We start from the raw sequence: 26430 nt of genomic DNA on the forward strand, positions 1-26430 counted from the left end.
CGAACATTGGGTGCAGCGGGGCTGCCGTAGCTTTAGCGTCAGAGGAAGACGTTCGACTCAAAGAGTCACTAATACTAAGTTCCTTATCCAAAGGACACTTACAGCCCAAGACCAGGGCTCAAAGTTAACACCTTAACTTTTATGCTTCAAAACCAGAAGTGTTTTATTTACTATTATTGCGGCCAAGCCGCCTAGGGGTAAATGTATCTGTTTAACTATCTAGCATAGCTAAACCTAATCAAATGCATAACGTGTGGCTTTCGGCCAACGTACTGAGAGACCCTATTAACTCTCCAACTTATGTACTGAAAGTTTGTTAACTCTCCGGGTACTTCGTACCCCTGTGTGTTCCACACCTTGTAACCCCGTTACATTGGGTCTATTAACGGGCACCAACAAGGACTGGGTGTTCATGCCGTTGAATGTCAATGGAAACCTTTGGATGTGTCTTGTTGTCAACCGACCGCGGCAGACTATATACTGCGACGATAGTCTCGACAAGCGCGCTTACCACAATTTACTGGAAGAGCTGGCACAGGAACTCAACCAGAGAGTTATGAAGCAACCGTACAAGATTGTTGCTGTCCCCACCCCTGTCCAGACTGACAGCAACAATTGCGGTTTGTTTGTCTGTCTGTACTTTTGGCGTCGGGTGTACAAGGAAGCTGGCAACGACTACTCCGAGAAAGGGTTGCTGTGCCGTCGCTGGGATGTGCTACGATCTGTTATTGAGTTCAGCGACTCTTGCAAGAAGGAAGACGAGGATAACAAGTGATCAATACATATTTCGCTCCGTGGGTTTGCATGTTTTGCATGTTTCCAGCGTCTTGAAGGTCTTAGCGTGTGTAGACGTGTCATGCGAACATTACGAAACATAGTTTCAACCCAGGACAGATAAGAGTGCGAAGTGTAGCCGACGGACTGAAAGTGTGGTCATTCTTGAATTTTTACGTCTTGCTGTCAATATGTTTCGCCATGTTTCAAAACGTGGTAAGCATGTACCAAATAAATTACATATCCTGTAAGGTAGTTCGTAATTTATTCTGAGAAAACATGGATGACACCTGGACATGTATCCATGATTACCATTTTTTGATACATAACCCTTTTCCAAAACATGGGCTGTATCGCCAGCCTTTCCGTTTAGTAAATAATACATACGCATATTGTCACCCCACTCTCGGCTCCCTGATCTTGTCGTGCGCTCTATCACCTTAGTAGCTTCGTTTATAGACAACCTAGTACCGGTTAGTGTCACCGTAGCGCCTATATTTGATACTGTTTTCATCTGCTCCGTGCTACCACAACGTCCCAACACGACCGATGTAGATACGTGGCTCGCTGTCAATCGTGAAATGAGCGCTTTTTTTTCGGTCGACAATATGCAATAGTGAAAACAAGTCAAGCGAATAATACGAGACTTTAACCAAAAACAAAAGTTAGCTTTGCTTTTCACTTTTGATGGTGCATTTGATTGGCTATCATGTTGCAAATTTTATAAGTGGTGAAAAGGAATTTTTACAGTACGTCTGTTGAGTCATGGCCTTAGTGCGAGCGTCCTCCAAGCTGCTGTTGACGTCGCGCATATCGCCCTCGGCGCGGCGGCTTTCGGCGCTATCATTCGTGCCGCAGCTGCGAGCATCGATCCCTCCGTCGCTACCTACCATTCACGATTTGGTCGAGCGCTACGAGGTGCGGTGTGGAACTACCGCACATTTTATGAGTGACGCTTACGATATTTTCATGTGCCTCGCGAACAGCGCGGCGTGCAAACTTTCAAACCAAATGAAAGCATTCAATCCGACGTAGTCTTTGCGAACAACCACCTTCGGTACGAGTGGCAAGGACGACGCATTGAGGGTAACGTTTGATGCCGATGTTTTAATTGTGTGTTTGTCAGATTGTCTGGCATCGACGTCGTCGGTTTCGGTAAGCCTCAATGATTGCAATAATTGCAACTTGAAAAGCCTGTATCTGACCGACATACTGTGCAGACTATGACTACACGCTGTGCCACTACTCGGAGGAACTGCAGCATCTCATCTACGCAATGGCGAGAGACTACATGGTGCGTTCGAAGCAGTCGCTCACTTCATGAATCGCTTCTTTTGTTGGTGGTGCCCACTATTGTGTCGTGCTATAGGTGAGCAAGTTACGGTACCCCGAGGGCGTGTCGGTGCTGCAGTACGACCCAAGCTTTGCCATTCGAGGTCTGACGATCGACAAGCAAAAGGGTCTTCTGTGCAAGATCAGCTCGCACCAGAAACTGTCAAACACGGCGGTATTCCGGGGACGCCATCGACTCTCGCGGGACGAAGTTATGGAGTTATATGGAGGCTCTAGACATATTTCTGTGCGCGATCGTGACTACAACATGGAGCCGTTGAACGATCTCTTCAGTGTGGCGCACGCATGTCTGTTTGCCGACGTGGTGCAGTACATGATTGATCGCGACATCGAGTACGAACCGATCGCATTGGTTGAAGACGTTAACCAGGCCATCACGAACGTCCATCTGAGCGGTGAGATGCACAAGGAGGTAGCACGCGATCTATCGAAATACATTGAACCCAACCCGGCCTTGAGACCGCTTCTGGAACGCATTCGGGTCAGTAATTATGATGCTGCTATGTATTGACAGGTGCCGGATGGGTAATTAACTCTGTGCTTTTGCAGAACTCTGGCAAGAAGAGTTTTTTGTGTACAAACAGCTCGTTTCCATACATCAATGCTGGTCTAAAGTATATGCTGGGGGACGACTGGCGAGAGGTACGCTTAGCTGAGGTTTTAAAACGTGAAAACTGGATAACGTTTTTTCTTTGTTGTTGTAGCTATTCGATGTGGTCATTGTCAGCGCACGGAAGCCTAAATTTTACACGCGCCAGCGCTCCTTCCGAATGCTCGACATCGGACACAAACAAGTCCAGGTAAGTCACTGCTTAAAGAACTGTTGATATCCTTCTAGCTGCTGACATGTGTGTGTTTTCAATTGACCGGATTAGTGGCAAGCTGTGCGAGCACTGCACCGCGGAGAGGTTTACACGCAAGGAAGCGTCTACCAACTATCGAAACTTACCGGTTGGGTGGGCAGCCGTGTGCTTTACATCGGGTGTGTGTGCTTTTTTCTCGCGAAGGATGAGTCATCTCATGCGTACTCTTTTTAACGCCCGTGTTACAGCGATAACTTGTTTTCAGATTTGGTTGAGCCCTCGCGTGCAAATGGCTGGCGAACGGGTGCGATTATCCGGTATGTCTTGAGATGCAGATGCTTGCTTTGTTTCATAGTGAACTTGTCTTTTGATGCTCTACTACATGTAGTGAGCTGGAAGATGAGATGAATGTGCACCGGACGCCTGAATACCAGCGACTTGCATTTCAGGTGCGAACGGTCTTTACTACAGCTGTGAAACAACGTAAAAACTGATGGTGATAATACTTCCAGATCAGCAAAATCGAAGAGTTAATGCGCAGCATCCAGAACGACTTGCGCTCGGAGCCAGTTCCTCAGGTACGTTGTCGATACCGGTAGTGTGTTCGCGGCGGCTTTTGAGTGGCAAACTAAACCTCTTTTTCTTTTTCACGCTACGCTTAACTTACCTGTTTAGAACCACGCGTTTGTGGATCAACTGGTTAATGTTCACGAGGCGCTTCAGACGGAGATGGAGAATCTGGTCAACGTCAACTTCGGATCGGTTTTCCGAGCTGACACGTACCCATCGCAGTTCGCCTTCCTTGTACAGCGCTATGTCGATATCTATTCAGCACGCTTAGAGAACCTGTTGGAGTATCCCTCCAACCATACGTTCTACCCTGAGCGCATTGCCATGCCACATGAGTACCCCGCCGAGGCGTCGCGGTACGACTAAGGCGACAATTCTCGCATTTGAGATTGCCTAGCCCACGTTCGTGCTGGTAGTGAGCAGGGGTTTTGATATCAAATTGACTGCGAACAAACCACAAACTTTGTTCGATTCAAACAGGAGATGTGTCATTGCGAATTGAAGTGCTATTGTTCCGTTGAACATGATACACTTCAGTAAAAGCTTTTACACTATATGTACTTAAAAAAGTTCTGAGGTCGGTTTGGGTCATTCTGCTTTTGTATTCGAGTTATTTCTATGCTGCGCTACGTGTAACCAATCAACGGTATTCGTGTTGGTGAAAGCTTAGCGATTGATTGAAGGTCGAGCGAGGAACACCTCCAGATCTAGTCTTCCGACAGGCACGTCCCACCGAACCAAGGCTCTAGGGTAGCGTCGATCACGTAGTTCAGCAGCGTGGGGGCATGGCGATTCATTGTCGCCACATAGGTCTCGTAGATTGTGCCTTTCTTGTTGATTTTATCAGCTGAGTAGTCCGGAACCAGACGCAAGAGAGTACGGAACACAAAACTCGAGCTATCGAAGCTCAAGTCAAAATCCGAGATCGACTCGAAGTCAAACTTGAGGGTTTTCACAGACGCATCTTTGAGCCTCATAAGCACCTTCTTCATGGTGTTTGCAAAGTGTAGTTTCTTGGTTGCGCTTTCTAGGTCAGTCTGAAGCTCCGCAATTGTCAAATTGGTACACACGGAAGCTGATACATCGGGCGCACACGCGTACATGTTCGCCTCAACTTCGACCGAAATCGTCGGTTACTCCAGCACAAAGTGCAGGTGGGCTGTAGCAGATTCGTCCATCTCCTCGACAAAAGCACTCAGCTCAGCGTCCACGGCTATCTGGCCAGAGGAGGAAGTAGCAATAGCAGCAGAATTCGGTGAAGTCACGTTGATATCTTGCGGGACAAAGTTCGTGAGGCCGGTGATATTTATCGAGTTGATAGCAGTTGAGATCGTCACGTCTTGGCCCATAACGCTGTAGTTAAACCCTCGGAGCGGGACTTTGCTTCGAATCAAGGTCATAAGTACCAAGTATCGAGCCGAGCAGTTTACCTACTTCGGCAGTCTTCATTCCATCATTTAAGTCGTTAAACTCCCCTTCTATTAACACGCAACTGTCTTCGACCGCAGAGCTAGAGCCACTTAGTGTGGCGAGAACGATAGTGGCAGCGAGCAAGATCATTTTGATCATGAGTGCGTTGCGAAATGTCGAAGGGGAAGCAAATCGAAGACTGATGAAGCAGACGAGTCTCTGAACCGTGAAATAAATACATGTTCTAGCAATCTCATTAATTAAATTGGCATGTACATGTGGTCCGTCTCCGTTGGGACATATCCAAATGATCGGGACAAGATCCGGAGAGGGAAACACTTCCAGCTCTACGTGTAACAAGTTGGTACCAGGTAACTGGTTCTTTATACTTTTACGATTGAGCTTTGCATCTGCATAATGCAATTTCGTCACAGTATCGGCTACAGCAGGGTGGCATTGTTATTCAAACGCTAAAAGCGTAGAGGTTCCCTCTCTGGATCTTTTCCTGAGGAAAGGAAGGAAATGGGGTCCAGATATTTGCTGTTCAAGTCACTGTTTATGAATGATTGTGGAATCCACAGATCCACAGTGGATCTGTACATCCCAATGCGTTATTTAATAGAGCTATTGTGACCCTGGGCTCCCTATAGTGTCAGTTATGGTGCGCGTGTGGCCACATTTACAGCGTGCCCAGAGAGAGAGTTTGTTTTCGACTGCGGGGTACGTGATGGTGGACGCAGGAACTGAGAAACAGCTAACTTACTTCGAAAGCACAACCGAGCTAAAAACGAGCGTATGCGTTGAATAAAATTAGAACGCTCTCACTAAATAAAGTCAGTCTTTTTTACTGCAAAAGCACTGGTGCCGAATCGGAAACGCATTTCAGCTTTTTTTTATCAGGATTCCTACAGCAGCTTGGGTTTTGGTATACCCAGTCAAAATGCATTTAAAAATGTCTTAGGCTGTGTTCGATCTAAGCTAAAACCAGCTGTAATTGTTATTAACCCCTTTAGCCCCGCCGCCTGTATTCTACATGATAAAAAGTTTCGTATCCTGTATAATACAGGATACGATATCAAGGTAATTTGCAGTATACAAATGCTAAGTCTTTCTATACAAATTACAAGTGACACATGCAAATATAAATTTTTAGAGTCACGTTGCTAACCTCGGGGGTGATTATTCGTGGCCACAAAATCTCGAGATTTAGGGCGCGCAAATTTCGCGCCATTCGCGAATCGGACGGACACGAGAGAGGAAGATCGCCATGCCAAAACGAAGGCACATCAAGCCACTTACGTGGACCAAGCTCTGGACCAAGCTGAAGAAGTTGGGGTGGCAGCTCGAGCGTCCTAAAGGACTATCTAGTGATAACCGATACTTCACACCTGCTGGCTGGGCAAAAAGACCAAACGTAACGCATCTCGTTGATTTTTTTAATAGGGCCGACGAGGTGTGGAAGCACTTACCCGTAGAAGGTATGTACATGTACATGTATACGACTTACAAATGCTACATTTACTAACAAGCTCTTAGTGTTGTACGACGAGGTCCCACCTGCCAAGCGACCCGCCTCAGTATCCACGACTACCACTGATCTACCAGACAATGCGGCAACCACACCCGCTTCGCAGCCCCGCCCTGCCGACAATACTAACTCAGCGTTTTCTACCAGCGCTCCGACACCGACCGAGACGCCGGCCAAGACCCCGACTAAGTCGCCAGTCAGGTCGCCGACCAGGTCATCCGCCAGGTCGCCGACCAAGCATAAGGCCAAGTCGCAAGCCAAGTCACTGCCAAGTCGCCCGCTAAAGCGGCCTTCAAAGTCTCCAGCAAAAGCACCGCCCAAGACCCGTGTCAGATCGCCGACCAAGCCACCAACTACTCCAAAGAAACGAGCAGGTAGACCTACAGCTACAACACCAGTAGAGAGTGTGGAACGACGTGTACTTCCTCCTCAGAGTGCACGCCTGGCAGCTCAGGCGGTTGATATCTCGGCTGGCGACGATCGAATGAGCTCTGGAGATGAAGATGAATACGGATTCGACGACGATCGCGACGATATGTCTGACATTGACGATACCAGTGATGGCTCTGAAGATGAAGGAGAAGAAGTAACCAGTGATGAAGAGGATGCTGTGGATCTCTCCGTCGGAACTCCATTCGACAAGATGAGCAAGGAAAAATTGAGTGAGCATGCGAAAACTGGCTGGACAGCCTACTTTGAAGACGAATGTAAGTACTGTGCTGTACGAAACAGGCTATCATGCACCTCGCTTTATTCTTTATCCTGTATTCGATACTAACATAGCTTGATGTACTATGCAGGCACTTCGCTACAAATGCCTGCCGCTGAGCTTACGCAATGCACAGCAGCTCCTACCGAGCTAGCTGAAGCACTCGGTAACAATCTAGAAGGATTATTCTTTCTATTTCTTTCTAAAAAGAGGTGGGTTTCTATCGCAGATGAGTCCAGCCGGTATCAACATCAATACCGCACGCAGGCAGCGGACGTCATCATGGCACGTCAAAAACGCATCAAGAAAAGACGTCCTGCGTACAAGATGAAGAGTTTGCAGCAATTTATCAAGGACGGCTGAATAGTGATAGCGCAGACCTGAATCAAGGCCCCAATGCCGTTCTTCGCAATGTGGAAGACGTTCTCGACGGATTACCAAAGAAGAGGCTGATTATCTCCGACCGCTTCTACTCGAGTGTGCTTTTGTCGTCCATCTTACTGAAACGCGGACTTTATCACGTTGGGACCATTCAAACCAATCGACGAGGATACTGCAAAACTATCACTGTACAAGCAAGCAAAACGGCCGAAGACTATGAAACGAGGATCCTACCGTATCGCTCGGTCCAAGACAGACCCCAGAATGGTAGCTGCGTCCCGGATGGACAACCGCACCGTACACTTCATTGCAACAGGTTGCAGTACTACTATCACGCCGAGCAGGAGCAGAGGTTGTCAGTGTCCCTGCACCCGAGCTGGTAAAAACGTATCAAGACAGCATGGGAGGAGCAGACGTACATGACCAATTGCGCTTGCAAAGATATTTCATTCAGGTATTTGTCATTGTTTTCGTATCCTGTACTGTAGTTGGTATCGATAATCATACAATTTTTTATTCTGTATTGAACAGGGTGTTATGAAAATGAGGAAATATTACCACACCATTGTTTTGGGCTTGGTTGACATGGCGCTGATCAACGCATACATCATTTTCCGACGCGTCCAAGGCGAACGCAGAAGGGCGTTGCCAACCCACGCGGAGTTTATGCGTTTGATGCAGCAATCACTGCTAGGCGTAGGAGCCGCAGATTTTGAAGGAGACTTGTCCGTTGAGGCAATGACGGAGACGCCAGTGCCTCCATCACCGACACCCCGGTACACGCTACCAGGACGCGACAGTACACAACAAGTTGATGCGTTTCGCACTACACGTACGAAGAATGGACAAGAGTCGAAGAAACGCCGGCAGTATGGGTGCAAGGTGTGCTCCTTGCTGCGCCCTGGAAAACCCCCGTGGGAAACAACGTTCTATTGCGTTGAGTGCTCTGCGGAAAGGTCGAGAGAAGGAGCGGCGGATAGAACTAATGCCCGAGGGAAGATATATCTCTGCCAAAAGGTGCGGCAACACGATTCGACCGGGGCGACGAACTCAGCTACTTGTAGCCAGATATGGCACGACCTTTGGCGTGGTGGGGCAAATATTCCTCCTGGGCTCAAGGCTTTACGACTCCGTGCTCCACATCCTCATGCTGGAGCTGATCAAGCCGATGAAGGGTATCTCGACACAGGTAGCGATAGCAATGGCAGTTCAAAGGCGCCGTCAATTAGTGCGAGGACATCAGTTGTCGTAGCTAGTAGTGTAGTTAGTGAAGCTAGTGATGCAGAGTGTATATAAACAGCCATCATTTAGTGAATGAAGATAATCTTGGTTAGTCAATAAATTTACTAAAATTTTGAAATGTGTTGTCTACAAATTCACCACTCGTCAGGCAAGTACAGCTTATCACGCTAAACTGGGCATCACGACTTTTTCATTTACCCTGTACTGTACCGAGTAGATAGCACGTGAGGATTGTGAGCCTTGCAAAACTCCGCAAATAGTTAACTCATATTAATCGCTTATCCTGTGCTGTACAGGGTAATTTTCGACCAAAAACGCGAGGCTAAAGGGGTTAAAGAGCCCATAAAGCTGAATGTCTCAACCAGCTTTATTCCGCTAAGAAACACAAAAAATGACATCCAAACGACTGGTTTCAAAACTCAGCTCTGGGTTGAATTTTGATTCGTTCTCCTTTGCCCCTTAAAACAGTGACAGTAGTTCTAAAACCAACGGATGGAGCAGCAGACGAAGAAACAAAGGGCGACCTGGAGGCGTGTGGATGAAAAGGCGCTGCTTAAGTGCTACCTTGCAGCGCGCAGCAATGCTTCCTTAAAAAGCGACAAAGGTGTCAAGTCAAAGGGCTGGGCGCTTATGGCTGGGGGGTCTCTGTGCTCAATAGCCGTGGTATGGGTTCCTTGAGTGCTATTTGCTTTTGAGTTGCCGCCTCCTGCATTTTAGCAAGCGATTGAAGGAGCCACAGGTCATCGTCGTCGTCGTGGTCGCTGTTTACCATTGTTCCCTCTTTGTCTACCTGAGTATAATGGTTGGCGGTCGCAGACGCCTTCAAATCCAGCCTTTTTCTGATGGAACACGATCACTTATTTTTATCTTTATTTTACATGTACTTAACAAAACGACTGTTCTAGCATATTTTCAAACAAGCTGGATTTGCCCCTGCAAACCTTAATATCGTACATGTATGAAAGTGTGTAAACACTTCTCCGTCTAGCCTCGTGCTTATTGAGGGGACTTCTGTACATGTACTGGTGTCACTCTTTATTTCAGCAGGCAGCAAGAGCGCTAATATAATAACGAGGCTTAACTACCTGAGCTAACGACCTAATTGTAAGAAACCGCGTTGTATTAAAATACATGTACAACGCGGAGTTAAAAGAAGATCTACCATACCAGATATAACAATTGTGACAGCAGTGAGTACATCTTACTTTACTTTACTTGAAATTTCAGCTAGTTTAGTATTCCCGGTTCGTGCTTACATGTATGCACGCGAACCACCTTGGCTGTCGGACGCCTCGAGAACAAACGTATTTTGATCATCGTCCAACTTGGTTGTCTTCTGCTCCTCCAAATGTTTCCTGAGCATGAACATCGCCAGCGGGTAGTGCAGCATCGCGATGATCATCAGGAAGAATGCTGTCTTCAACGACGTGTCGTCCTTCTCACCCAACGGACCCGCCTGCACCAGCCACAGCACGAACGTCAACATGGCCGTGAAGGCCGCCACACCAGCCAGGAAGAAGCCCCCACCAACCCACTTCTTGTCGCCTTGGCGGCACGTGATGGCGCCTACGATCGCGATGATGGCCATCAGACCGTTTGACATACTCATACCGCCGAACGTCATGGTTCCCATACCGAGAATACTACATGACTTGTCCAAAAACTTGTCGAACTGCGTGGCGTCCATACCGGCGGCAGTCGCCAGCACCGTCGCGTACGCCAAGCGTTCGGCCTCACTCACGTCTCCAGCCTTGCCGTAGCCTTCGCACGTGGCGTACTCTGAGTATTTGGTCCACACCGTCTCGTTGATGGCCTTAAGATCTTCGTAGCCAGATCCGAACTTGTAGAAGAAGCAATGTTCGAAGGTGGTGGTCGAGTTGGCGAGCTCGCTGTCAATACAGAAGCTCATGAGTCCCGCTTTGAAGTTTGTACTGGTGATCTCACTAGTGAGCGCAGGGTTGACTGTGGAGTTGGCTGTCCACATGGGAAGTATCAAAGCGACGGCGTTATAAAGCGTGCCGATGATGATCATGACGATGGCACCGTATCCGTGTTTTGTGATCACCATACCGCTAGTGTATCGGTGGAGCTGGACACTACGTGTATCGCTTAAACAATGTGATAATGGGCCGTGTGGTTTTGGTGCGTCAGTCCTGTAATATAATCAAATGCTCCCCACGTTAAGCGTAAGCAGCACGTGTACCGGTATGTATTACTACCATTTGTCTTGAGCAATAACCACGGATAGAAATCCATCTGGATTGGAGTTTGAACGCCTCGTTCCAGAGTAAACAAATCAATAATATGGATATCGGTAGCCGTAGATAATTTTATCTTTTTTAATTTATTCTCTAAAATAAATTTCAGGATCTGTTTTAATTTCCAAAACCAAATAGTCGTTTTCAAAATAACCATAAATGCATAAGGTTTAGTACTATACCGGGAGGTAAGAGCACTGATCGACGTGGACCTGTGCTCGGTTTTAGCCTTACAAATGTTACCTGTGTCGTCGCCCTCGCAGTTAAGTACGAATATTTTAGCATGGAATGTTGCACGAACAATTCTCGAAAAACTGATACCTGTCTAAATGGTGGGTAAATGAGGGCTATAAGTTTTCTCAGGTACGTCGTCGTTTTCTTCCTGCGGCTGACACTGAGTATACGATCTTGCACACGCCCGTGTAGCGAAGGCGGTCGCTGCGTGTGAGTAGTCCATATTGGACATACATTACTCCTGAAGCTCCTAAATATCCAACCGGGAGATGATCTTCAACCGTAAACGATTTGGATCACCCAACTTGCTTCTACAAACAAAAGCTACCACAACAAGTTAAGTATTTTTATCCGCCGCATGGCTGATTTTACTCAGTAGAAAGATAAATTTTAATAACACGTACGGTCACAAACTTTAGTCCCTGTCAGAATAAAGGGCGCAAGTCGTCTGCAATATATTTACATATATGAGACCACCCAAAACAAAATGATACTTACGAACCTAAGTACGAATCGCGATTTAAGCACTCTAAACAAAAGCGGAGCGTCTCCTCTTCTCTTGAGCCCTTATAAGCTACAGAAAGCCTAAAGCTGAAGAAGTTGTGGTCGCTCAAAAAAATTATCTCCATTTATGGGCCCTCGAAATGACGATACATTTTGCAGTGTTGTGAGCTCAATATTTTTTCAATTTTAAAAATTCAAGTGTTACTTAAAAGCTCTTGTTTTTAAAGCAATTGAATAAGGGTAGCTTTACAGTTTTTTTCGATGGAAGTTTACAAGTAAATGTCACAGTTTCGGTTAAGTGCGAAAATCAACCGCCCAACTTTAAGCTCGATTATCTCAAATGGTTCGTTAGTATCATTTTGTTTGACGCAAACTCATATATATCAACTAGCCGAGCGCCGCCGCTACGCGGCGGTAATTTAGGTTTAATTCTACTTGCTTTGGCCTTCCCTCCTTCGCTACGCTTCGGCGGAATAACTATTGAAATAACGCTGAACATATGTGTATCTAAATCAATTCTTTTTAATTTCATTAATTTGGGTCAGCATGATGCTTACCGGATTTAAGAAATAAATATTCTAATGATCTTGAATCAAGATTCTTGATGCAATCTCTTTTTTATTGCTGGCTATTAATGTTTCTTCATCTTCCACCCAAAACCACCTGCACTTCAAATAACATTTATACAAACGCTACACAATATGTTTAGTTTAGCGTCGTGCTCGATATCACGGACCATTTCTGAGCCGCTACGAAACTTAACTCACATGATATAATGGTATATACTGCTTGCACTTCTTACCTGCTTGTACTGCCTATTTGAGCTTGTAAGTAATAAAAATTGCGTACTTCACACACAAAACTCAATGAAAGCTAGAAAATATTCAAATCGTGATATTTTTATGCATGCAGCGCTCATTTTGTGCTGATTCAAAATTAGTCAATAGACACTCGATTCTGTACCAGTTATGATTAAAGCAATTGGATAATGTGTCGCAAGACGCCTTGCTGTTGTTGTTGTTGACGGTACAGTAGTGCTCTCAATTTGGTGGTTTAACGATAATTTCAGGATGATTAAACGTCATTTAGGCTCCAAGTTTATTAACGCTTCTTTTTGGTGTCTACTTAGCCAGCTATAATTAACACGTCTCGTGTTTTGTTGTGCTCCATTTAAAATCGTATCCTACGCCCCTGTCGGCGACACGTCCGCCAGTTAAGTAGTATCGGATTTTGCTGCCTAACAACTCTTAGAAAACAATGGCTTACAGCAGTCTCTTAGAAAGCAATGGTTACAGCAGTAACACATATGAGTTCATTCTATTCAATCTAAAACTGTTTATCTTTATGGATCAGATGACATCGTTTATTGGCACAGCGTTGTTTTTACAGCCAGCTTCTGTTGTACGTGTACTACTATTTGGCAGCTCAATCAGCTACCTCACACTCAGATATGTTCTTAATATTTCTACTACAAAACAGTTGTAGCTATTATTTTAGTCATTGTAACTTGCAGAAACTATTAAGAACATAGTATTATAGTACGGCCTCGAAAACACGCATTCCTACGTGTACGCTAAGCACCTTGCAGCATAGGAAGCGTCTTTAGGGGCTATTTCATTTCAGAATAAGTAGCTCTCTCTCTGTTTAGCACTCAAATATTAAAAGCAACATGCATAATTAAAAAAGTAAATACTTCGTAATATAAAAACGATGCCGCCTTCGGATACCTTATCGGATATCGCTTACAGTAGTAATTGTCATCAGCACATATAAGTTATTTTTGCTCAATCTAAACCTATCTATCTTTGTGGCTCAAGCGACAACGTTTATTAAAACCGTTGCTCTTACGGCCAGTTGCTGCTGTACATTTGGCAGCTCAGTCGGTTGCCTCACATTCAGAATGTTCTTAATATTAAACAGCTGTAGCTATTCTTTTAGTCATTGCTTCTTGCAGAAATAATAAAGAACATAATATTTTGTGTATTAATAGTATGGCCTCGTGTACGCTTAGGGGCTATTTCATTTGAGAATATGAAGCACTCAAATATTAATAGCAACATCCCATAATAAAATAGTACAAATTAAAACTTCGTAGTATTTAAACGATGCCGCCATCGGATAATGGATAGTCTTGTGCAGATCTCCATATGTGCTCTGTGAACCACATAAATTTACTGATGTAAGGTACATAATTCAGTTTTAACCAATCGAAGCCGCCTTCGCTCCGCTCGGCAGCCAATGATAAAGCTCAAAAACCTGAGCGTTTCGTGTGACGGACGGACAGACACCGTGCTAGCCTTGATACTTTAGGACTAGCCGTTCGCCGCCGCTACGCGGCGGAGTGGCATGGTTTGTTGGACATGAGGTGGCCGCAAATTTAGTGCTTCTTGGTGTCGCGTGTTTTGTGGGCGTCGTTCAACCTAGTACGTCGTAGCTTCGTGGAGTTAACCACTTAACTGTCCGTAATCTCATGTGGCTTTGTACAATATCGTGGTTTGGTACGTTTCCGTTACCCCGTACTACAGGTTGAATGTCGTGTTCTTCAATGGGCTGTGCTCTTCCGTGTTCTACTTGGTTTCGTGGCTCTCTGTTCACCCGTGGTCCACGCTGTTTGTGGATATGCGCTCTCTTTTGAGCTTATGCACTTTAGTACAGCCTATTTCGTGGCTCCTAGCTATTCTCTGTTCTCAAACGTTTACGCGGGCTGTACCGCTTTCGTGATACATAGGCATTCGTGGCCGTTGGCCTCCCATCGCCGTTACTCTAACCAAAGGGTGCTATTCCGTGCTTTGGTGCCTCCACGCAGTCGTGTGGTTCCGTCGCCCGTGCATCGTGATCTCCTGATGAAGTGTCATCGACCGCGGTATCACGCTATCGTGCAATCGCGGTGTGGTTATGCTTTCTATGGTATTGTGCACGTGTGGTGCATCTGCGTTGTCCGTGTTATCGTGCTCTACGATGCCATCGTGCTCCACGGTGTGTAATCGTGGTCATACCAAGCCCACCCCCTGTGCATTTGGTGGGTGGTCCGCAGTCCGTGCAATCGTGTTCTTATGTACGGCTGTCCTCCGTGGCTCGGTACGCTCAGGCTCTACACTGGTATGGTGCTCCGTGACTCGGTGATTTCGCGTGGCAGCGTGTTCTCCGATGGTTAAGTGGCTAACCCACCGTCCATACTGTCGTGTTATGTCTTGGTGTCGGGGCTGGGCTGTCGTCTGTGTTATCGTTAGCTACCGTAGTGTCGCGCACCGTGGATCGGTGAGCTCATGTTCTACCTAGGCATCGTGCTCCAAAGATTGATGATTTCTGATTTCCCGTATCTGAACTCCTGCGGGCTCAGGTTTGGTCGGTTGACTGTGCTCCATGTTTACCCGTGGTGTTGTTGGAGTATTGTTTCTGTGCACTCTCACCGATACGTGTTCTACCGTGGCTTCGAACGTCCGTGCTCTTCCGTAGCCCGTGCTTTTCAGCATGCTGGGGTGTGTATGTATTTAGTTCCCTTCCGTGGCCCGTACGTTCCTGTCATGTTCTGTCCATATGTTCTTTTCATGGCTGCGTGCTCTTTCATCTTTCACGCTACTTATAAAACTTCGTGGTTTGCATCGGCTAAGTCTTCTATCATCGTACATGGCCTTCCGTGCTTCGTGTTGCTCTTCTATCCCATCGTGTACATAGTGTAGGTCGGTATTCCTTCGTGTTTCGTGTCCTTGCTTAGACATGTGCATCCGCGCCAACTTAATCACAAACGCTGTTCCCATTTTGTTTGATGTACACAACGTATATTGTTTGATGTACACAACGTATATTGTTGGAAAGTTCACATAATATCTTAACGTCGCACACTACGCGCGCAAATACAAAGGAAGATGATACTTTTCCCGGGGGCAGTGTGGGGTGCAGGGGTGTAAGCCACAATAATCTTATTATAAAGTATTCACATTATTATCAATAGTAATAAAATTGTGATTATTTATCGAGTGCTGATTTATTAATTATGTGTACTACTACTACTACTATTTGCAAGCAAAAATATGAAATATTTTAAGAATAGTACCCACTCAAAACAGTTTTGTAGGTTTAAGTATTAGAAAAGTACTACGAAGCCAAAAGTATATTTCTAAAATTAAAAAGTACTAAAGCTTCGATTGAGGCCGCAATATGAGTCACCAAAGTGTACAAATTTTATCAACAGCTCCTACGACGATATATTACGTGTGTGCTCTTCGGCGCCTTCTACTAATGCTAATTAACGCGTACACAGGCAGCGCCCTTTGCGTCTCGTGGCGCTCCGCAGCTAGAAATAAAGGCAAAATCAAATTTGAACGGCTCTTTTAAGTACGATGTGTAGTCCACATTCGGTGTGTACAACATACAATGTCGATTTTAGCAAATGGGGGCCGCCTTCGCTGCGCTCGGCAGCTTTTTAGCGAATCGAGGCCGCCTTCGCTGCGCTCGGCAGCCAATAATAAAGCTCAAAACCTGAGCGTTTCGTGTGACGGACGGACAGACACCGTGCTAGCCTTAGTACTTTAGGACTAGCCGTTCGCCGCCGCTACGCGGCGGAGTGGCATGGTTTGTTGGACATGAGGTGGCCGCAAATTTAGTGCTTCTTGGTGTCGCGTGTTTTGTGGGCGTCGTTCAACCTAGTACGTCGTAGCTTCGTGGAGTTCACCACTTAACTGTCCGTAATCTCATGTGGCTTTGTACAATATCGTGGTTTGGTACGTTTCCGTTACCCCGTACTACAGGTTGAATGTCGTGTTCTTCAATGGGCTGTGCTCTTCCGTGTTCTACTTGGTTTCGTGGCTCTCTGTTCACCCATGGTCCACGCTGTTTGTGGATATGCGCTCTCTTTTGAGCTTATGCACTTTAGTACAGCCTATTTCGTGGCTCCTAGCTATTCTCTGTTCTCAAACGTTTACGCGGGCTGTACCGCTTTCGTGATACATAGGCATTCGTGGCCGTTGGCCTCCCATCGCCGTTACTCTAACCAAAGGGTGCTATTCCGTGCTTTGGTGCCTCCACGCAGTCGTGTGGTTCCGTCGCCCGTGCATCGTGATCTCCTGATGAAGTGTCATCGACCGCGGTATCACGCTATCGTGCAATCGCGGTGTGGTTATGCTTTCTATGGTATTGTGCACGTGTGGTGCATCTGCGTTGTCCGTGTTATCGTGCTCTACGATGCCATCGTGCTCCACGGTGTGTAATCGTGGTCATACCAAGCCCACCCCCTGTGCATTTGGTGGGTGGTCCGCAGTCCGTGCAATCGTGTTCTTATGTACGGCTGTCCTCCGTGGCTCGGTACGCTCAGGCTCTACACTGGTATGGTGCTCCGTGACTCGGTGATTTCGCGTGGCAGCGTGTTCTCCGATGGTTAAGTGGCTAACCCACCGTCCATACTGTCGTGTTATGTCTTGGTGTCGGGGCTGGGCTGTCGTCTGTGTTATCGTTAGCTACCCTAGTGTCGCGCACCGTGGATCGGTGAGCTCATGTTCTACCTAGGCATCGTGCTCCAAAGATTGATGATTTCTGATTTCCCGTATCTGAACTCCTGCGGGCTCAGGTTTGGTCGGTTGACTGTGCTCCATGTTTACCCGTGGTGTTGTTGGAGTATTGTTTCTGTGCACTCTCACCGATACGTGTTCTACCGTGGCTTCGAACGTCCGTGCTCTTCCGTAGCCCGTGCTTTACAGCATGCTGGGGTGTCTATGTATTTAGTTCCCTTCCGTGGCCCGTACGTATCTGTCATGTTCTCTCCATCTGTTCTTTTCATGGCTGCGTGCTCTTTCATCTTTCACGCTACCTATAAAACTTCGTGGTTTGCATCGGCTAAGTCTTCTATCATCGTCCATGGCCTTCCGTGCTTCGTGTTGCTCTTCTATCCCATCGTGTACATAGTGTAGGTCGGTATTCCTTCGTGTTTCGTGTCCTTGCTTAGACATGTGCATCCGCGCCAACTTAATCACAAACGCTGTTCCCATTTTGTTTGATGTACACAACGTATATTGTTTGATGTACACAACGTATATTGTTGGAAAGTTCACATAATATCTTAACGTCGCACACTACGCGCGCAAATACAAAGGAAGATGATACTTTTTCCCGGGGGCAGTGTGGGGTGCAGGGGTGTAAGCCACAATAATCTTATTATAAAGTATTCACATTATTATCAATAGTAATAAAATTGTGATTATTTATCGAGTGCTGATTTATTAATTATGTGTACTACTACTACTACTATTTGCAAGCAAAAATATGAAATATTTTAAGAATAGTACCCACTCAAAACAGTTTTGTAGGTTTAAGTATTAGAAAAGTACTACGAAGCCAAAAGTATATTTCTAAAATTAAAAAGTACTAAAGCTTCGATTGAGGCCGCAATATGAGTCACCAAAGTGTACAAATTTTATCAACAGCTCCTACGACGATATATTACGTGTGTGCTCTTCGGCGCCTTCTACTAATGCTAATTAACGCGTACACAGGCAGCGCCCTTTGCGTCTCGTGGCGCTCCGCAGCTAGAAATGAAGGCAAAATCAAATTTGAACGGCTCTTTTAAGTACGATGTGTAGTCCACATTCGGTGTGTACAACATACAATGTCGATTTTAGCAAATGGGGGCCGCCTTCGCTGCGCTCGGCAGCTTTTTAGCGAATCGAGGCCGCCTTCGCTGCGCTCGGCAGCCAATGATAAAGCTCAAAAACCTGAGCGTTTCGTGTGACGGACGGACAGACACCGTGCTAGCCTTGATACTTTAGGACTAGCCGTTCGCCGCCGCTACGCGGCGGAGTGGCATGGTTTGTTGGACATGAGGTGGCCGCAAATTTAGTGCTTCTTGGTGTCGCGTGTTTTGTGGGCGTCGTTCAACCTAGTACGTCGTAGCTTCGTGGAGTTAACCACTTAACTGTCCGTAATCTCATGTGGCTTTGTACAATATCGTGGTTTGGTACGTTTCCGTTACCCCGTACTACAGGTTGAATGTCGTGTTCTTCAATGGGCTGTGCTCTTCCGTGTTCTACTTGGTTTCGTGGCTCTCTGTTCACCCGTGGTCCACGCTGTTTGTGGATATGCGCTCTCTTTTGAGCTTATGCACTTTAGTACAGCCTCTTTCGTGGCTCCTAGCTATTCTCTGTTCTCAAACGTTTACGCGGGCTGTACCGCTTTCGTGATACATAGGCATTCGTGGCCGTTGGCCTCCCATCGCCGGTACTCTAACCAAAGGGTGCTATTCCGTGCTTTGGTGCCTCCACGCAGTCGTGTGGTTCCGTCGCCCGTGCATCGTGATCTCCTGATGAAGTGTCATCGACCGCGGTATCACGCTATCGTGCAATCGCGGTGTGGTTATGCTTTCTATGGTATTGTGCACGTGTGGTGCATCTGCGTTGTCCGTGTTATCGTGCTCTACGATGCCATCGTGCTCCACGGTGTGTAATCGTGGTCATACCAAGCCCACCCCCTGTGCATTTGGTGGGTGGTCCGCAGTCCGTGCAATCGTGTTCTTATGTACGGCTGTCCTCCGTGGCTCGGTACGCTCAGGCTCTACACTGGTATGGTGCTCCGTGACTCGGTGATTTCGCGTGGCAGCGTGTTCTCCGATGGTTAAGTGGCTAACCCACCGTCCATACTGTCGTGTTATGTCTTGGTGTCGGGGCTGGGCTGTCGTCTGTGTTATCGTTAGCTACCCTAGTGTCGCGCACCGTGGATCGGTGAGCTCATGTTCTACCTAGGCATCGTGCTCCAAAGATTGATGATTTCTGATTTCCCGTATCTGGCCTCCTGCGGGCTCAGGTTTGGTCGGCTGACTGTGCTCCATGTTTACCCGTGGTGTTGTTGGAGTATTGTTTCTGTGCACTCTCGTGTTCTACCGTGGCTTCAAACGTCCGTGCTCTTCCGTAGCCCGTGCTTTTCAGCATGCTGGGGTGTCTATGTATTTAGTTCCCTTCCGTGGCCCGTACGTTCCTGTCATGTTCTGTCCATATGTTCTTTTCATGGCTGCGTGCTCTTTCATCTTTCACGCTACTTATAAAACTTCGTGGTTTGCATCGGCTAAGTCTTCTATCATCGTCCATGGCCTTCCGTGCTTCGTGTTGCTCCTCTATCCCATCGTATACATAGTGTGGGTCGGTGCTCCTACGTGCTTCGTGCTCTTGCTTAGTCAGGTGCCTCCGCACTAACTTAATCACAAACGCTGCTCCCATTTTTATGTACGCAACATATATTGTCGGAAAGCTCACATAATATCTGAAGGTCGCACACTACGCGCGCAAATACAAAGGAAGATGATACTTTTTCCCGGGGGCAGTGTGAGGTGCAGGGGTGTAAGCCACGATAGTCATATTTTAAAGTTTTCACATTATTAAAAATAGTAATACAATTGTTATTTATTATTAAACGCTGATATAATTATTCTGTGTACTACTACTACAAATGACTGCAAGCAAAAATATGAAATGCCTTGATAACAGTACTAAGAAAAATAATATTGTAAGTTAAATTAGTACAGCAGTACTACGAAGCCTAAATCATCATTCTAAACTCAATAAGTACTAAAGTTTCGATTGAGGCCGAAATATAAGTCACCAGGGCCTATAAGTTTTTTCTTCAGCTTCTACGACGATATAGTACGTGTTTGCTCATCGGCGCCTTTTAATTTTGCTAATTAACGCGTACACAGGCAGCGCCGTTTGCGTGAGGTGGCGAACCGCAGCTGAAAATGAGAGCAAAATAAAATTTAAATGGTGCAGCTAAGTACGATGTGTAGTCCACATACAGTAAGTACAGCACATAATATCTTGTTTTAGCCAATGGGGGCCGCCTTCGCTGCGCTCGGCAGCTTTTTAGCGAATCGACGCCGCCTTCGCTGCGCTCGGCAGCCAGTAGAACGCGCGTATTTGCGTTACATTTTAGAACCCTACCCTCGGACGGACTGACAGACGGACGGACAACACACTCCACTAGAGAGGTAAGACTAGCCGCTCGCCGCCGCTACGCGGTGGAGTGGCATGGTTTGTTGGAGCTGTGGTTTTCAGTTTTAAGTGCTTCGTGGTGTCGCGTGTTTTGTGAGCGTCGTTCACCCCAGTAGATCTTGGCTTCGTGTACTTAATCGCTTACCAGTCCGTTGTCTCATCTGAACCCGTATAATATCCTTGTTTGGTACGCTTCCGTTACCCCGTACTACATGTTGGATGTCATGTTCTACAGTGGCCGGCGCTTTTTCGTGATCTTCCTGGCTTCGTGGTTCTCTGCTCACCCGTGGTCTACGCTGCTTAGTGATTGTCCTGTGTTTGTGGACTCCTTCTCTCATAGTGCTTAGTGGTTGTGTGCTAGCCGTTTTGGTCTCATGCGCTCCCGTAGTACGACCCTCTTTCGTGGCTGCTAGATATTCCGTGTTCTCAAGGGTTTACGTGGATTCCACAGGCTTCGTGTCCATAATCATTCGTGGTCGATAGCGTTCCATTTCTGGTACCCTCGCCAATGGGTGATCTTCCGAAGTTTCTGTCACCTGTGTGCCGCGCACCCCAGGAGTGGCTCCATCTACCGCGTTATCGCGCTATCGTGCAATCGCAATGTGGTTATGCTGTCTATGCTATCGTGATCGCATAGCATAGATGTTTCGCCAATGTTATCGCTTTCTACGATGGTTCCGTGATCCGCGGTGTGCAATCGTGGTCTCTAACAGCGTTTCCCCGCGATTTTGTGGCTGGCCGGCCGTCCGGGTAAACGTGTTTTATTGAAGTGTCGTCCTCAGTGGCAAGGCGATCTAAGGTTCCACAGTGCTATCGTGCTGAGTGGCTCGGTGATTTCCTGTGGCTGCTTGTTCTCCCATGTTTTAGTGGCTGTCCCATCGTCCATGCTATCGTGATATCTCTTGATGTCGCGGTTGGTCTGCCGCCTAAGCTTTCGCTATCTACAGTAGTATCGCGCTCCCCAGTGAGCTCCGGTTCTACCCTGGTATCGTGTTTCAATACTCGACAACCTCCCGTTAATGGTCTTCCGCGTCTTCATGTTTGGTCGGTCGACTGTGCTCCGTGTTCAACCGTGGTGCTATGGGAGAATTTCTGTCCGTGCACTCTTGCCGTTACGTGTTCTACCGTGGCTTCGAGCGTGCGTGCTCTTCCGTAGCCCGTGCTTTTCAGCATGCTGGGGTGTCTATGTATTTAGTTCCCTTCCGTGGCCCGTACGTTCCTGACATGTTCTGTCCATCTGTTCTTTTCATGGCTGCGTGCTCTTTCATCTTTCACGCTACTTATAAAACTTCGTGGTTTGCATCGGCTAAGTCTTCTATCATCGTCCATGGCCTTCCGTGCTTCGTGTTGCTCCTCTATCCCATCGTATACATAGTGTGGGTCGGTGCTCCTACGTGCTTCGTGCTCTTGCTTAGTCAGGTGCCTCCGCGCTAACTTAATCACAAACGCTGTTCCCATTTTTATGTACGCAACATATATTGTCGGAAAGCTCACATAATATCTTAAGGTTACACACTACGCACGCAAATACAAAAAGAAAGGTGATATTTCTCCCGGAGGCAGTGCAGGGGTGTAAGCCACAATAGTCATATTTAAAGCTTTCGCAATATTACTAATAGTAATACAATTGTGCTTTATTTTCTAACGCTGAAAAAAATTATGTGTGTTACTACTACTACAAATAATTGCAATCAAAAATATGAGAGCTATTTAGAATAGTACTAAGCAGAATATTAATGTAAGTTAAATAAGTACAACAGTACTACGAGCCTAAAACATGATTCTATTTCCAATAAGTACTAAAGTTTCGATTGAGGCCGAGATATGCATCACCAAAGCCTTCAATTTTATTCAACAGCTCCTACGACAATATAGTACGTGTGTGCTTATCCGCGCCTTTTAATTATAGTAACTAACGCGCACACAGGCAGCGCCCTTTGCGTGGCCTTGCAGACCGCAGCTGAAAATGAGAGCAAAATGAAATTTAAGCGGTGCTTTTAAGTACGATGTGTAGTCCACATACAGTGTGTACAAAACACAATACCGATTTAGCCAAATGGGGGCTGCCTTCGCTGCGCACGGCAGCTTTTTAGCGAATCGAGGCCGCCTTCGCTACGCTCGGCAGCCAGTAGAACGCGCGAAATTGCGTTACATTTAATAACCCTAGCCCGTTACGGACGGACTGACAGACAGACACCAGACTCCACTAGGGGGGTAAGATAGCTTACTGATTAACCTGGAGTTAGGGGGGGGTTACGGCGCACTATACTGTAACAATGTAGTTTCTGGAACAATCCGAGGGTTACGGCTAATCGAGGCCTCCTTGGGCCCCCTGTGACTCCACTGGAGCTAAGTATTGGAGCATCTTAAAATATCCACATGGATATCTGTTTTTGGGTAATTCGGATTATTGTAAAAAAGTTTTATCTAAAAAAGAAACGGCGGTGTAATTCACGCTTCGAAAAAGACGCGAAGAAGGATAACCAGTAAACGTACTATTGGCGCAAGAAGGCAGAAATTTCGTGGTTTGGCCTGTACGGCAATACATCCAAGCGTCCCCGAATTATCACCGAAGTAGATAATATCCGAAAATTAAATAAATGAGCCAAATTTGATCAAATCGTCTATGTAGCACAAAAGTTTCTAGATGCTGTTGAATTACATGGCTCGGGCATGCACAGGATTCTTGGCTTTCCTGGACCAACGTTATGTGTCCTAAGCTTTCGTCTTTTTCATGGCTTTTTTGTGTTTGAATCATAAGTTTTGACCCAAGCCGCCTACGATTGTGAGTTTCGGTAGAACGACAGTCATTTTAAAGCCGTTCGCTAATAAAAAGTACAACGTAAATTATAAAACATGGAGATTCCGTGGCGACGTTAATACTCCACTTATTTTAAATATTGTCTCAAAAGTAATAATGATAAATTATTTAAAAAGTGTTGCAAATATCCGAAAATAGCGAATTGGACCCGAAAATAACCTTATTGGTTTGAAATGCACAATTTGGCTCTGTAGGGAGCTACTGATTTATAGAAATTCCCCCAAATTCAGTCAATTTGCTGTCGGTCCCGGGAATCTATGTGCTGGTTTCCTACGTGGCTGTCAGCTATCCTCAAACTATCTGTAAATTATTATTTTGTGTGACTGTCTTATCCGCAATTTGCGGTCCGCGGTGATGATGCCCTTAGGACGTAAGAACGAAGTTGGTAGACCTGGGTCTAAAGCGGATGGCTAGCATGGGTCTCGGAGTTTAATAATTATAATCTCGTCAGAGCATGAGAAACAAATGATGATGACAAAACTTTGGTAGTTTCAGATTACTTTGCTCACTCGATTTTGTACTTCCCAGCCCTGACCAGCTACTAATATACAGTTTTACAACATATCTGAAGCAAATATCACAGTTATTACAGAGTTGCTCGTTAAAGCGCATGCTTGCGAAGGTGCCGAGGACACGCGAGACATCTTCATTCTACAATTTGCTGATAGCAACCAGCAACCTGTAACACTTAGGTTGCCTTCCCAGTTACTTTTCCACTTTCAACCAATACTTCAGCACTCAAACCTCCAGCAACAAATCACTATGGCGTTCAACAAGTTTGCGTTCGGGGCCATCGCCATGATCATCATCGCCACGGCTTACAACATCGCCGCTTTCGTCCTTCCCATGTGGAGCTCGAATAAAACTGTGAACTCGGCACTTGCCTCGGAAGTATCGAGCACGAGATTCAACGCTGGTCTCCTGGGTTTCTGCGTCGACAGCGAGATGACCAATGGCACGTCGTTCGACCACTGCTTCTACTACAAGTTCGGGTCCTCGTTCGACGATTTGTCGGTGCTGAACGCCGACGTGTGGTCCAAATACTCGTCCGATGGGATCTTCAAGGGCTACAGTAACGCGGGTGACGTGAGTGACGAGGAGCAGACGGCGTACGTTTCGGTCCTGGCCAAGGCTGCCGGTATGGACGCTGATCAATTTCACAAGTTCCTGGACAAGTCGTGTGGTCTCCTGGGCACGGCCACAATGACATTCGGCGGCATGAGTCTGTCGAACGGTGTGATGGCAATCGTCGCGATGGTGGGCGCCATCACTTGCAGCAAGGGCAACAAGAAGTGGGTCGGTGGAGGATTCTTCCTAGCGAGCGTGGTCTGTTTCACGGCCATGCTGGCTTTTGTGCTGTGGGTGGTTCAGTCGAAACCTCTGGGTAAGGAGGATGACGCATCGTTCACGGCGTCTTTTTTCCTGATCATCATCGCGATGCTGCACTACCCTGTGGCAATGTTCATGTTCTGGAAGCACCTGAATATGCAGCAGGAGGCGCAGAAGGAGTTTGACGAGGATCACACGACGTACAGAGCAGCCGTCACCCCCAAACATAGCGAAGCTGCACCTGTTAGCCTCGTCTAGACCAATGAGTTCGAACAGCCATTGCCTGCTTCACTGTGGATTATTTTTGCTGAAAATATACCCACTCAAAAAGTAATGCAATTTTCCTTCTACACTCTCTTAATTTAAAGCCATTCCGGTTAGCGTGGAAGCTTCTCCCAACTCGGTCTCGATTCTGGTTCTTGCAGCGCCACTCCAATGAGGCACTATGTTGCGCATATCCGACGTGCTCTTCCATTGAAACCGACGTCACTTGTTCTTTGACTGCCGCCGGGTTGCAGCTCTTTGGCATCTCATTCGTGCGGATTGGAACAGGCTCATTGTCCACATTTCGTGGGACATCATATGTGTAGCAAGCGACCCCGAGTGGACGACTCGTGTACGGAACAAGGCACAGGAGTTTACCGCGTTGTGGACGCTAATGCGTAGCATCACACTGCATACAATTTGGACGACTCGTAACAAACATATTTTCAAAGCCGGACCTCCGCTGCAAGCGACAACGGCGGTGTATCGAGCTTACTCCATTTTTAGTGCACATTTTCGGGCACTGCACCGAGACTCCGGGCCTACAGGACGTTCACGGCTGAATGAATGCCTCCAACAATTTCCCCAACGCTCACGCTTGGGACGGTTTATTGTGTCTAACCCGTCCAGGCCCGTCCTGGATCAAAATGGCCTACTTCAGGCCTCTGTGGATTCTTCCGCTTCGGCGTAACGTTATTTATCCTAATTACCTAGCAAGTTCGTTTTGCAGTTAATGCCCGCTCATCGAAAAGTCAATATAACATAGCCATTGTCCCCCCCCCTCTTAATTTAAAGCCAAGGGTAGTAGTGCGATGAATGTCACAGACACATGTACGTAAAAACCAATCGTATGGCCATAATGTATGGAATCGCGAAAAATGGGACGATGTCAATACAAAGTACGTGGAAAGCTCTATCTCCAGTTGCTCTTAGTGTATCCTATTCATTGGTAACAGCGTAATAGTATCACATATGACCTACCGGTAACAGTGCATTGAAAATGTGTCTTTATGTGATCGTCGATGATGCCTCTCCATCACACTTCTTGTTGTGTATATAGTGCAGATCAAGGATAATGGTGTATCTCCATTATGGATCATGGGCCCATAACGGATGGGCTGGAATTTTGCCCTCCCCAACAATAGTCAATAACCATTTGCAGACTCCTGGTCACAGAAGACGGGTTTAGTATGTATGCTATAGTAGTGGGTGACCTACGACAGGGACTCGACGTGCTTGAGCAGGCAGTCGGTCGAGGTCATCGACATGATGGCCGAGGATTGG

General features: G+C 46.7%; 3 protein-coding genes across 3 annotated transcripts; 2 read left to right on the forward strand and 1 right to left on the reverse strand.

The window, feature by feature from the left end:
* Positions 1–1539: 1539 nt before the first annotated feature.
* Positions 1540–3866, forward strand: PITG_17378 (5'-nucleotidase domain-containing protein, putative; the record flags this gene model as incomplete). Its single annotated transcript, XM_002896652.1, has 12 exons — positions 1540–1692; positions 1761–1831; positions 1901–1929; positions 1995–2068; positions 2186–2608; positions 2677–2769; positions 2832–2927; positions 3003–3109; positions 3179–3247; positions 3319–3379; positions 3443–3508; positions 3606–3866. 12 exons carry the CDS (start codon positions 1540–1542, stop codon positions 3864–3866), a joined length of 1503 nt encoding a protein of 500 aa, XP_002896698.1.
* A 6156-nt stretch (positions 3867–10022) lies between these two features.
* PITG_17379 (uncharacterized protein) lies at positions 10023–10838 on the reverse strand (the record flags this gene model as incomplete). Its single annotated transcript, XM_002896653.1, has 2 exons — positions 10023–10226; positions 10275–10838. 2 exons carry the CDS (start codon positions 10836–10838, stop codon positions 10023–10025), a joined length of 768 nt encoding a protein of 255 aa, XP_002896699.1.
* Positions 10839–24315: 13477 nt separating this feature from the next.
* On the forward strand, positions 24316–25140 carry PITG_17380 (uncharacterized protein; the record flags this gene model as incomplete). Its single annotated transcript, XM_002896654.1, has 1 exon — positions 24316–25140. One exon carries the CDS (start codon positions 24316–24318, stop codon positions 25138–25140), a length of 825 nt encoding a protein of 274 aa, XP_002896700.1.
* Between the last annotated feature and the right edge of the window lie 1290 nt (positions 25141–26430).

The sequence above is a fragment of the Phytophthora infestans genome, genomic scaffold (genome assembly GCF_000142945.1).
Source record: "Phytophthora infestans T30-4 supercont1.54 genomic scaffold, whole genome shotgun sequence".
NCBI classification, from domain to species: Eukaryota; Oomycota; class Peronosporomycetes; order Peronosporales; family Peronosporaceae; genus Phytophthora; species Phytophthora infestans.